Source organism: Terrapene carolina, unplaced genomic scaffold (genome assembly GCF_002925995.2).
Source record: "Terrapene carolina triunguis isolate 2854851 unplaced genomic scaffold, T_m_triunguis-2.0 Scaffold35098, whole genome shotgun sequence".
Lineage (NCBI taxonomy): Eukaryota > Metazoa > Chordata > Testudines > Emydidae > Terrapene > Terrapene triunguis.
This window is the reverse complement of record NW_020699449.1, coordinates 14154745-14167385: the sequence shown is the minus strand read 5'-3', so window position 1 is coordinate 14167385 and position 12641 is coordinate 14154745. Positions and strand designations below refer to the sequence as shown.

Sequence of the window (12641 nt, the reverse complement as noted above, 5' to 3'; positions counted from 1 at the left end):
AGGCGGCGGGGGCCCGGGCCCGGTTCTCCCCCGGGCGGGGGCTGCAGAGCCGGGCGGGCGCTGGGCTCCCCCCACGTGTGGCCGGGCCCGTTCGCAGCAGGCGGTTCCGTGGCTGGGCTGGGCCCCGCCGGGGTGGCCAGGGGGGCTCTGCGGGGGCAGGGGGCTGCCCGCATGGGCAGCCTGGGGGCAGGGGTTGGGGGCCAGACTCGGGGCTTGATCCTGAGCGGTGCTGAGCAGCCTCGGCCCTGCTGGGAGGCCGGGCAGTGCCCAGCCCTCGGAGGGGTGGCAGCCTGGGCACCCAGAACTAGCCACTGCTTCTGGAAAGGCAGGTCCCAGGCCTGTGTCCCGGGAGCTGAGGAGTCCTTCACCAACGCCAGTGACGGGCGTACCGCCCCCCTGAAATGCGCTGGGGTCCTGTTCCCATTGCTGCCACCAGCAGCCAGGTGCAGGCAGAGAACGCCTTGGCAAATGGTCCTCACTGTGATGTTCTGTGTATTGCCATGGTGCCCAGCAGCGCCAGTCAGGGCCCCTGGTGCTGGGCGCTGTACAAACACTGAACAGAAAGACGCCTCTGCCCCCAGGTGCTGCCCGCCTGAGGATAAGAACCTTCAGCTGCTGCTCTAGAGAGAAGGATCCAACCGGGGAAATTAAGGTTTTGGGTACAAATGTAGTCGTTGATTTCATCACTTGTCGCTCTGCAAGTGAACCTGCAGCTGTAGTAAAAAGACAGAGACCCAGCCCTGAAGAGTTTACAGCCTATTTCAGACCTAGCGTGATTATCTAGCGTGCGCTCTGGTGTGTTCTGTGTCCCATAGGGCAAGGGGCAGGGGTTTAGAACGTGGTGCCAGCTATTTTACGGCAGTTCCGTTTCTGACCCTTTCCATGACACCCTCTGATGCTCGGAGGCGTTTATAGCTGGGTGGTAATTTCTTTTTTCTTGTAAATGACCCATCCGAGGCTGAGGCCTAGGGGACAGAGAGCTGGTTTTTATTTACGAGGAAAGAAACAAACTGCTGCGCTCTTGTGTTAGGCACTTCTGAAAATGTTGTCCTTTGAAGCCTCGGAGTCCCACTGACTTTCAATAGGATTTGGGCTCCTAAATCACTTAGACCCCCAGATCCACAGAGATCGACAAACACCTAAATCCCCTTGATTTGGGGATTTGCGGCACTTTTGAAAAATTTGCGCAGAACCCCTTTTTCCCTTCCTGTGACTTGAAAAGGCTTCGCCCTTTTTTTTTTTTTTTAATGCAGAAATATTTTGTAAGCCATTGATCTCAGATGCTGGTCGGGGCCTTTGATTCCAAGAAGCAAAAGTTAAAATAACCATAACGATGCTGTGCATAGAATATAGCCAGCTAAGGTCCCAATTCCAATTCTGTAAACACTTGTGTATGTCCTTAATTTTATGCACCTGGCTAATCCAGTTGACATCAGTGGAATTATTCATGTGCATAAAATTAAGGCCATGCCTACGTGTTGGTAGGATCAGGGCCTGTGTTTTGCAGCAGGGAAATCAATGGGGGTTTTGCCATTGACTTCAATGGGAGCAGAAGGAGGCCTGTTATGTGTCCTCCCTCCCTCTCTCCGGCTATGGGTTCCTTGAATTTTTTAACCTTAGTTTGACATTGTACGTTATCCTTGGATCAGCAGTTTTTTAGCCATCTCCGGCCTTCCAGTACTTCCCAGGCAAAACATTCAGAACCAAACGTGTGTTTCTATTAAAAGTTGTTTTCCTAACTACAGCTGACTTTCCCCCCCCCCGCACCCCCACACACCCCTTATTTTGTCTATGCAAAGCCAAAGGGGAGACCCGATCCCAAAACTGTTCACCCCCCCCTTTTCCCCCCCCCCCCCAGCTCTACTGTGGCTGCCACTGGATTACCCTTCTCCAGGCGCACAGGTTCTGACCGCTCAGCGTTGTTTCATGCATTGAATGTGCTAAAATGAGTTACGTTGTGTTTCGTGCCCGTGTTTGTTCTTTAAGAAAATAAGCAACTTTCACATATTGCAAAATATCAGTTACTGGCATTACTGCAATGACCCCCGCCTCCCCCCCAGTACACACACGCTAGTGCATGGGCAGTGAGCAGTTGTGTGGTGTCTTTGTTTAAATTGCCTGCAGCATTCCAAGCCTTCTGTAAAGTGGTAGGCCCCCAAATTGATTTGTAGTAATGTGTTCACAGAGCATTGTTGGGGCACCACGGGCTGCCTGAGAACAGTAAAAAATCACCCTCTTAAAATGCAAAGAGGACATCGACCAGCATCCAAAACAAGGCCTTCAGAAAGGAGTGGGCAATGAGGTCTGTGTGATTAAGGGGCTGGCTAGGGGTGCAGACTGCCCTGTGTGACCTCAGAAAAGTCGCTTAGTCTGTCCATGCCTCAGTTTCCCCATCTGTAAAATGGCAATGATAATACTTCCCTGCCTCGTGGGGGTGCTGTGGAAATAAATTCATTGTTGATTAGGAGGTGCTCAGATATTCCAGTGATGGGGGAGCCATATAAGAACCTGGAGAGGCCAAGTAGGAAAAGTTTCAGTTGCTATTTAAAAGTGTGGAAAGATGAACTGGGGTAAAGATTAAGGGAAAGCCGAAGACTCTCCACAGTAAGGGCTGCTGAGGCAGTCCTGCGGTGGGGGGATCCCTGAAAGACTGGTCATTTCTGAGCACAGATACCATCCAGGCTGAGGCTCAAGGGGAAGTTCTTGACCTGCCCTGACGTCTGTACCATTTGGAGCATTAGACAGCCCGTGTAAAGAACACCAGACCAGTATGCAGTGATCCCAGCTGATGCGGGCTTGAGGCAAGGTTTGAACAAGCTGAAAGTGATGCCAGAGCTCAGAAAGTGTTCCAAGCGAGCAGCGTGCGTGTGTTCTCAGGTCATTGCAAGACTAATGTTCTTTGCTCTACGCGTGAAGAGATCCTGCCACTATTCCTCCTTCCGCTGCTGCAGTTATTGAAAGAAGATGCCGGACCTTTCGTGTGCCAGTTCACAGGTGGCTTGCGTGTGCTACACAGGACATCACGTGGCTGTATTTTAGTAACTGTGTGCCACAGTCCTGGGCTGTGAAAGAGAAATCCACAAGGAAGGAAAGGAGGGAATCCTAACCTTCCTGCCTAAAATAAGAGCGCGTTTCTCACTCCATTTTGTTGACTTCCCTCGGCAAACACAGTACGAATACCTGGGGCAATACGCAGCGCTGGCTTGAAGGGGGCCTCTTTCTCGTGCTTTAATGTGATTTGTGACTTTCATGTATCCTTGTAGCTGCAGCATCCAGCAATGGGATTCAGACGAACCTATCCCGCGGTCAGAATTGCTGGCGGGTGTGGCTGGGAAGCATGGACTGCTCTGTCTCTTGTCTGAACGGATAGACAAAGAGGTCCTCGATGCAGCAGGTGGGTATGGGTGGCGGCTCTCTTGTGAATGCCTCTAGCTGATCTTTTGTCATCGAAAAAAGAGAGGACATACAGAATTGTATCCGTGCTGCCCGGATCTCGGTCCCGGTGTCTCGCCCTCACAGCCCCTGAGAAGCGGATTGGCTGACCCTTCCTTTGCTGCCATGCATTAATACGAATCCTCCATTTAAATTCCACCTCACGCTGTCCCTCCATCATGGCGGCACAGAGTTGTAAGGCGCGAAGAGATGTGTCTAGCTCCCTAGTGTCCACTGGCCAGAATTCACTGTCAGTCCCTTTTGGGGGTGTGGTTTTTTTTCCCTGCAAGAAGAAACTTCTTTGCCTAGTGTAGAGTTCCCCAGAAAATGACCACTAAAGAATGACTTGTTCCCATTCCAGTCAAAGAGAAGCAGCTAGGAATATAGATGCAGCATCTTTAAAGAGACTTTTTCTTAGCTAACGGGACACTCAACTTTCTTTGATGTTTTTGGCATTTAAAAAAAATCCTATTTCTGGCAAATCCTGATTTTGGTTTCAATTCTTTTAAAAGTTATAAGAGATTTTCTGCTTCCCTTCCCAGTTGATGTTTACAAGGTGCCTTGTAAAAAATCTGTTCTGGTCCAGCAGAAGTTACGAGCTTGATGCAGAAATGACTGGGTGACGTTCCCTGGCCTGTGTTAACAGGAGATCAGATCAGATGGTCATAATGGTCACTCTGGCCTAACTCTGTGAATCTCAGCGAAGGAGAAAACTGACCAGCTGTGAAGGGGAAACAGTGAAACTGACTATGCACAAAGCACAGTCAAATGTCCAGAGTCAGCTGCCTGAAAAAGTGGTATTTCGGTTTTGCTGACTTCCTTCAGTGTCAGCCCTGTTAGGTGTTTCTGGTCATTAGAGTAGATTCCAAAGATTCAGACAATTACAAGCCGGTAATTGTAAGACATTTTTATCCTTTCATTTTTCCATTGTTGTGTTTCGTTCGTTTTGAGGGTTCTGTCTTCATGTTTTGCAGGGTCTAACCTTAAAATAATCAGCACGCTGTCTGTGGGTGTTGACCATCTGGCTCTAGAAGAAATTAAAAAGCGGTATTGTTTGCTCCTTTGTGTGCTAACTCTTAACCATGGAAGGCATTTTCTTCCGCTATTTGCTGTGTCCCCTGCCTCTTGGGTGCAAGAAATGGAGAACTGTTAATTGAGAGAAACCAATTGGAACAGAGAATGGGTCGGCTTGGGGGTAAGGCATTGCACTGGGACTCGGGAAACGTTGATTCGGTTTCCAGTTCTACCACAGGCCCTAGATAGCTTTTAAAACGTGACCCTCAGTCTCTCTCTGGGCCTCAGTGCCCCGTCTGTACAATGGGGATAAGAGCACGGCCCGAGCTCCCAGCGGTGTTGTGAGGATCGATGATAGATTAATTATTATTTGCTTGGTGCTCCGATAATATGGTAATATAAGAACCTGTGTGGGGAAAAATGCCCCGCAGAATGAAGTGTAATACAAACAGGATTTCGTCCAAATGTAAACAAACGCGCAAACTAGCATTTCACGTGTTAACGCTTGAGGACCGAAATGCTGTGTTTGAATTGCAGTGGAATCCGTGTGGGATACACCCCGGACATCTTGACGGACGCCACGGCCGAGCTCTCGGTAGCTTTGCTCTTAGCTGCGTGTCGCAGGCTGCCGGAGTCAGCGGAGGCAGTGAAGAAGTGAGTATTGACAATTTAGGGCTGGCTTCTGAGCTGTGCGACGTCAGTGAGAGTCTGGAGTAACTCCATAGACTGTATGCTTGATCAATCCTGGACCCGAATACACCAAAGTAAAGGCAGTTCCTGCCTTGAGACGTTTACATGGATGCAGTTACAGTTACTCTGGATTTGCACTGGACTAGCTGAGATCAGCATCGTTCTATGAGCCCAGTGAGTTAAGTACAATTAACAAAGAGGCTGTTTTAAGTCCTAAATCTAAGGCATAACTCTGCGTGCTTGGGCAGTGATCCAGCTAGAGCATGTGTGGCAGTATAAAGGGGCCTTAAAGGAGGTGAAAATTGTTCATGGGGCCTCCCTGGCCAGAAGAGAGCAACTGGAAGGGCCCTGCACTGGCCCCACTCCCAGTGCGGGAAGGACGTTGGAGGTATGGCCAGAGTTCACTGCACAAAGGCTGTACCCAGGGGCTGTGGGGAGTGGAACAAAAGTTAGATCAGTCTTGAGGCTGCTCTAATTAACGCTAAAGGTGACTTACAGCAGGAACATTGTGGAGCCCGTCGCTTCATGTTAGCACCATTCATACCTGTTCATTTCTGTTTCTAGGGTGCTAAATCATTGCCACCGGTATGTGACACAGGGGTTGTGAAGTATTTGTGCCATTCGTCATTTGTTGGGTCCATATCCAGACTCCAGGCCAACCTGGAAAATGGAATCGGTCTAACATCTGTTTGTATTTCACTCCTTTTTGTAGTGGTGGTTGGACAACATGGAAGCCTCTGTGGATGTGTGGGTACGGGCTGTCTGATAGCACTGTAGGAATCATAGGGCTGGGAAGAATAGGTGAGTGAATTGTATTGTGTAGATGTATACTAGTATTTGTCTCCCAATAATGGGAGCACTGTTGACTGACATAGCTCTGTGTGTGTGTGTGTGTGTGTGTGTGTGTTTTCCAAAAGAAGACACTTCACTGCACATACCCCTCCCTCTGGGGAGGGGATGAGAGAACGGATACAGGCCAGCTGTCGTTACTTAATGCACTAGTGGAAGGCGCTCAGATACGCTGGTGATGAGCATGGTACAACTACCTGCATAGAATAGACTGTTGGATTAAAATAACAAACTCAGTGATCAGTAAGAAGATGTTTAGCTCGCCAGTGTGTACTCTCTGTAGCTTTAATATTTTACTCAGTTTTATCACGGCCAGAAACTTGCTTCTCTTTGCCTCTGTTTTTTGTGTGTGCATGTGAATTTGTGTCTAGCCCCCTTTCCTGCAGGGAACAACCCATGACTCAGGTGTTCTCCTTCTTGTTAGTTATAGAATCCGATGAATCCTGGATGTAACTTTCAGCCCCTATGTTCACTCAGGCTTTTGCTGAGCAGACATTTATGCTCTCACCCGTTAGGTGGGGAGTTCACAAGTTACTTCATTCTTTGGTTATGCTAACAATTTTGTGTTTAACTTTGCCCCGTGGTAGCGGTGCTGGACACATTCACAGAAACTGAAAAATAAATAAAGAGAACTGCGAAGGACAAAACATTCTGAGGACATTCAAACCGGTGGCTGATGGAACACTCCCCCATTCACCTGCTCTCCCAGGAGCCACAGGCTGACTAAGCAGGAATCTCTCTCTCCATCCTACTAATCAGCGTGCGATTGCAATCAGGCTTAGACCTTAAGCTGTAAAACATTCACATATTTCCACCTTATCGGACTCCTAAAGCAAACTGGACTTTCTCTTGCTTTGTTTCAGTTAAACAAATATCCCAAAGTCCATGGTACACGGGAGTGCTGGCTTGTCTATTAGCTTGTGGAGTTGGTCAATGGATTTTTTTTTTTCCTTCCTTCAATTTTCTCTCCAAAATGTCACTTCAGATTTAATGTCCCGTCATTCCCTTTGCTGCAGCCGCCTTACCAATCGAAAATTCATTCACTTCCCACGGAGTGAATGAGAGCATGTGGCCTCCAAAATGAATGGGAAACCTCAGGCTGGTGCAGTTAGAGTAATCTCTTAATGAAAGTGGCCGGTTTCATTGCAGTTGAGTGAACAGTGGATGCATCCTGCGGCCTTGTCGATAGATGCAGGAGTATTTTGGGCTGTCAGATTGCAGGGTTAGTGGTTTCCTTCCTGCAGTGCATGATCGCAGTGTGCAGAGACGTGACCTCTTCTTGTTTTTAGGACAGGCAGTGGCGCGCCGTTTAAAGCCATTTGGGGTCAAGAAATTTTTGTATACGGGAAGTCGCCCAAAACCAGAGAGCGCCGTGGAGTTTCAAGCCGACTTTGGTAAGAGACATAAATGAAGCTGGAAAGACAGCTCTGGAAACAAAGCTCTCTTTGTAAGTGCAGAATAACAAACAGTCCAAATGAGTTGATGCAGGGAAGATCTTGTCCTTGGATGTGGTGATTGGAAACTTGAAGGCTTCCTGAAGCGCAGTGTAGCAGTGCTGAATTATTAAGGCCCCACAAAGTGGCTGGTGTTTGAATGTAGAGCGCAAACACATTTAATATGTTGTTGATTGAAAGTGGTGACGATGCCATGAGTGAAATCTGGACCCCACTGACTTCAGTGGGGCCAAGATTTCATCCCAGACCTCTTAAATAACTGGCAACTCTCAAATGAGACTCTCTTCAGATATATTCACATTTATATCAAATATTTGTTTTCCTACCTATAATAAAGCACATGCTCTACTGTGCCTTTCTGCATGTTAAACTCACTAATAGACTTTGTCGTGCAAAGTCCTAAGCTGTTGCCCAGCTGTGACTTGCGTTTGAAAAATAAACGGTTCCAAAAAAATCAGTTTCTATTGGGGTCAATCTTTTGGTTTGTAAATCCAGTGAACCTATTCCTCTCCTCCCATCCTTGGGTGAAAGCTGAAAGAGTTGTCAAATCTGTCTTCAGGCCTTACAGAACTTCTAAATGTTTGTTTAAAATATTATGGTAATATTTTGCTAACTAATACGTACCACCCCTGAAATGCACAATGCAGCCACCTCTGGGGTGGAAGACTGACTTGCTAAGCATGGGTAAATTTCTTCTTTTGGTTAATGACACCTTGTCTATTTTTTTTTTTAAAGGTCCTTTAAAACATGGCACCTTGTTCATATGATGTTTTTGTTTGGGTTTGGCAACCCAGTCATGGGGTGAGGTTAGCAAGATCTTCCTGAAGCAGTAGTCCCTCACTGATGACTATTTAATGGACATTGGGTAGTTCCCAAACTAGTTAAAATACACGAGACCCACCCTTGCTTCCCCCTCCGGAAACTCATGACGTGTTTTTTGGATTTTTTTTCCCCCCCAGTCCCACTCACCAAGCTAGCAGAGGAGTCAGACTTTGTTGTTGTTACTTGTTCCTTAACTCCTGACACTAAAGGAATGTGCGACAAGGATTTCTTCAGCCGAATGAAGAAAACGTCTGTGTTGATCAACACAAGCAGGTGAAAATCTTCACTGTCATCTTAAACAAGACTAGATTGTGGGTGAAAAAGGAAAAGCAGGTGATATTCAGGTAACTGATATACGGGTGTTATGGATGTCAAGGGATTACGCTGAAATTGCCATGGGGGGGCAAGTATTGGCTTGGGGCACCAACTCTGAGTTTGTGCTTGCTAGCCTTGTAGCTTGGCCTGCTGCGACTATCTTTTAAATGGATACTAGATATTAATGTACACAAGAAAGTAACTTTTCTCCCCCTTAGGGTGGAGTTCAGCGAATATCATGGGATTATTGCCGCTCTAAAAGCTGCAAAGTGGGCGCCATCTTGGAGTCTCTCCTTAATGGGAGGAAGTGGCTGTGGCTGTACTCCCGGGTGGAAAAGCTTTGTTTGTGGTTGGTGGTGATACTCAAATGGCCTTTTCCCCAGCGGGCTGTCGCCATGGAAGATAGGAGCTGCATGGGGATTGGTCAGATGCTACGGTGCCATCTACACGGATGTTACAGCTGAGGGTTAAAACTGTGCTTAAACACAGTTCAAATTGTGGGTGCCCAAATGGGATTCGAATGCAATGGGTCAACTACGGCAGTGGTTCTCAACCTTTTGTACTGGTGACCCCTTTCACAAAGCAAACCTCTGAGTGCGACCCCCCCCCCCTCCCCTTATAAATTAAAAACACTTTTTTTATATATATTTAACACCATTATAAATGCTGGAGGCAAAGTGGAGTTTGGGGTGGAGGCTGACCGCTTGAAACCCCCCCATATAATAACCTCGCGACCCCCTGAGGGGTCCCGACCCCCTGTTTGAGAACCCCTGGACTACAGCCAGGTTTGTACCTGGGTACAGTGACTTACGATAACCCGTTGCAGAGCATCGAGAGAGCAGTTAAGCAGAACCTGATTGTTCGTGGTGTGGAACAACGGGCACAAAGTGACATACAGAGCTGATTATTCCTGCCTAAGGCCGATGGGGCAAACGCTCAGGCAGGTGAGTCGTTCCACTGAAGCCGGTGGGACGACTCGAGTGTGTAAAGTTAAGCACGCGGCAGTGTTTGTATTCCATGCTTGTCTGGCTTACTAGTAACAATACCTAGCTCTTGTATAGCTTAAACTGTATTTCTTAGGGGAGCGGTGGTGAACCAGGAAGACCTGTACCAGGCTTTGGTTAGTGGCCAGATTGCAGCTGCTGGTCTGGATGTCACAACCCCAGAGCCGCTGCCTACAGACCACCCTCTCCTTTCCCTGAAGAATTGTGGTAAGCCACCATCTTTGCAAACAGCAGCTGTTTGCACCTTCTCTTACAGTCCACTTCCTGCACTTCTGATGGGGAGGCAGTGGCTTCTAGTGGCTAGAGAAGGGGCTCATGTAGTTCTTGCTATTCTGTTTGCCACACTGACCTGACAAGGAATTTCAATCCTGGTGAGCTTGGCATGGTTCGTGTCTAGCAAGGGTTTAATATGCGGGGCAAATTAGTCACAGGCAAGGGAAAGTCAAACCATGTGTGCTTCAGTAAGCTGCTCTTAGCACTGGGCCATAGCAAGGCAGTGTGACATGAGGGGCATTGAGGAGGGAAAACCTTGTCAGCTGCGTGTGTTAATTAAATTCAGGGCAAATTTTATTTCATTCAAATGTATTTGCTCATTTGCAAACATGTCCCTGACTGATCACCGTATTCCATCAGCTGAGAATTTAGACCCCATTTCAGCAAGGGACTTAAGCATGTTGCCTAGTTTGAGCACATGAGTAGTCTCCTTAACGTCAATGGATTGGGACCTTACTGCTCAGATACCGAGGTGATGAACATGTTAGAAGTAGAGCTGTCAAGCCAATAAAAAAAATTAATCGCGATTAATCGTGTGATTAAAGTGATAATAGAATACCATTTATTTAAATATTTTTGGATGTTTTCTACATTTTCAAGTATATTGATTTCAGTTACAACACGGACTAGAAAGTGTACCGTGCTCACTTTATATTTATTTTTGATTATAAATATTTGCACTGTAAAAAACAAAAGAAATAGTATTTTTTAATTCACCTAAAACAAGCAGGGGACCTGAGTTAGTGAACCAGGAAGACCCTTCCAGTCCTATGTTCTTGTCAAACAGTGAGATGTTAGATTGGGTTTGTTTAGTCTGGAGAAGAGAAGACAGAGGGGACATGACATAGTTTTCAAGTACATAAAAGGTTGTTATAAGGAGGAGGGACAAAAATTGTTCTTCTGAACCTCTGAGGATAGGAGAAGAAGCAATGGGCTTAAATTGCAGCAAGGGAGGTTTAGGTTGGACATTAGGAAAAACTTCCTAACTGTCAGGGTGGTTAAGCACTGGAATAAATTGCCCAGGGAGGTGGTGGAATCTCCATCATGGGGTTTTTTTTAAGAGCAGGTTAGACAAACACCTGTCAGGGATGGTCTAGATAATACTTAGTCCTGTCTTGAGTGCAGGGGACTGGACTAGATAACCCGTCGAGATCCCTTCCACTCCTATGATTCTATGTTAGGAACAAGAGGTCCTGACTTTACACTTTCTAATATTTAGTTTTAAAGAGGTAGCTTTTATACTACATAAAGGGTACAAGATCACAAATGCTTTCCATCTCCCCTTTAAAAGCATTAAGCTTTAAAATGTATTCTTAATTTCATTGACAGAGCTGCTCAAATACCAAACCCATCTCTGAAATATGTCTTCTCTCCCCCGTATAGTGATTTTGCCTCACATTGGAAGCGCTACCTACGCCACGAGAAGCGCCATGTCTGTGCTGGCTGCTAACAACCTTCTGGCCGGCTTGAAAGGGGAAAGCATGCCAAATGAACTCCAGCTGTGAAGAGAAGAGAATCCCAAGAACATCGCTGGCTAGACCAGGTCATACCTTAAAAATGACCATTTTCTCTTAGCCCAGAGAAGCAGAACAGATCCTGACTCATTCCTGCTGTAAAGTTGGTGTATGTGTGTCTGTCGTTCTGCAAGTAGAACTTATTAAACCAAGCTTGAGTAACACACAGTTGTGTGGTGGTTATGTGGAAGCGGGATGTATATTGTGCTATTTCTAAGAGAAAAACTGAATGCTAGTGAGACTCTGGAGAGCACATAACTGTATGTGGATGGAAACTCAAGAGATCAAAGAAAATCACTCCCTTTCCTGGAACAATTGGGCCCATTTTCACAAGAAGGCAACAATCATAATCAGATGGGTGGCTTTATTCTTTATGGCTCTGATAAAGCAAAAGGCTTAATCGTACTTAACGTCAGATGTGCCCCAATGGCCGGCACATTGTGTCCCCCCCCATGTCTGATCTACAGAGGATATGGGTCTGTTATCGCTCTCAACTTGAGAGCAAAGCTCTGTAGCTCAAGTTGTAGAAACTCATGATTTTAGCGGTGAGGGTCTCCAGGTTGTCAGCCCAGATGGCAGGTGTCACATCAGCATATGTCAAACGGCTCCACAGGGGGGCTACTCAGACATTCGAATCTCTGGATTAACCAACAGGTGGCTGAACACAGAGAAATGCAGAATTTCCAATACGAACATTTCCTACTATGCAGCAACTATTAATTCTGCCTTAACCCATGTGGGCAGAATAGTTGTGAGAGGAAAATTAGTCTCCCAGGAATGACTTTCTGCGCATGGGATGGGCTGGGATTTGCAGGTTTTTGGTAAGGTACGATTTTTCTTATTCTGCCGAGAGAAGGTGTGCACATCCCTTCGAGTGGGATGTCAAATGGAGGCATGTAGTCAGGGCGGGTATTGAGTAATTAAACTCTGAGCCTCTGAATTGCCTTGGGGAGTGTTGCAAAAAGTGGAAAGGCAGGTCCTGATCGCTGGCTCTGGTTCAGAGATCCCTTCTAGAGAAGAAACTGGAACTAGGTCTCATGATGGGTGACCCAGGCAGGGCTCTGACTATTGAGTCAAAGGACTGGGTGAAGATTCCATTCCCCCAGCTCTATCTTCCGTCTGCCCAGCCAATCTGCCTGGCTGCTCAACTCCCCTTTAATGTAGAGAGCTTAAAGGGACAGAAGGTTGTTTTCTGCCCATGAATGTAGGAGGTTGGATTCCTGTAGGATGGCTGTGGATCTGGTGCATCCGTGTTTGCTGACAGAAGCTACTGC

The 12641-nt window shown here is 47.0% G+C and overlaps 1 protein-coding gene across 1 annotated transcript; it reads left to right on the top strand.

Annotated features, from left to right (window-relative positions):
• Window positions 1-2652: 2652 nt before the first annotated feature.
• LOC112111163 (glyoxylate reductase/hydroxypyruvate reductase) lies at window positions 2653-11512 on the top strand. Its single transcript, XM_026646510.2, has 8 exons — window positions 2653-3394; window positions 4407-4479; window positions 4984-5100; window positions 5849-5937; window positions 7275-7379; window positions 8399-8534; window positions 9657-9787; window positions 11237-11512. The coding sequence occupies exons 1-8, from the start codon at window positions 3250-3252 to the stop codon at window positions 11356-11358; spliced, it is 918 nt and encodes a 305-aa protein (XP_026502295.1). The 5' UTR covers window positions 2653-3249; the 3' UTR covers window positions 11359-11512.
• Window positions 11513-12641: the final 1129 nt, after the last annotated feature.

Excerpts from the sequence above, each read along its gene's own strand:
- LOC112111163 (XM_026646510.2), top strand. The coding sequence starts at position 3,250 with ATGTATCCTTGTAGCTGCAGCATCCAGCAATGGGATTCAGACGAACCT. Across the intron at positions 4,480-4,983 it reads CTAGAAGAAATTAAAAAGCG|TGGAATCCGTGTGGGATACA; the intron begins GTATTGTTTGCT and ends TTTGAATTGCAG. Across the intron at positions 5,938-7,274 it reads CATAGGGCTGGGAAGAATAG|GACAGGCAGTGGCGCGCCGT; the intron begins GTGAGTGAATTG and ends TCTTGTTTTTAG.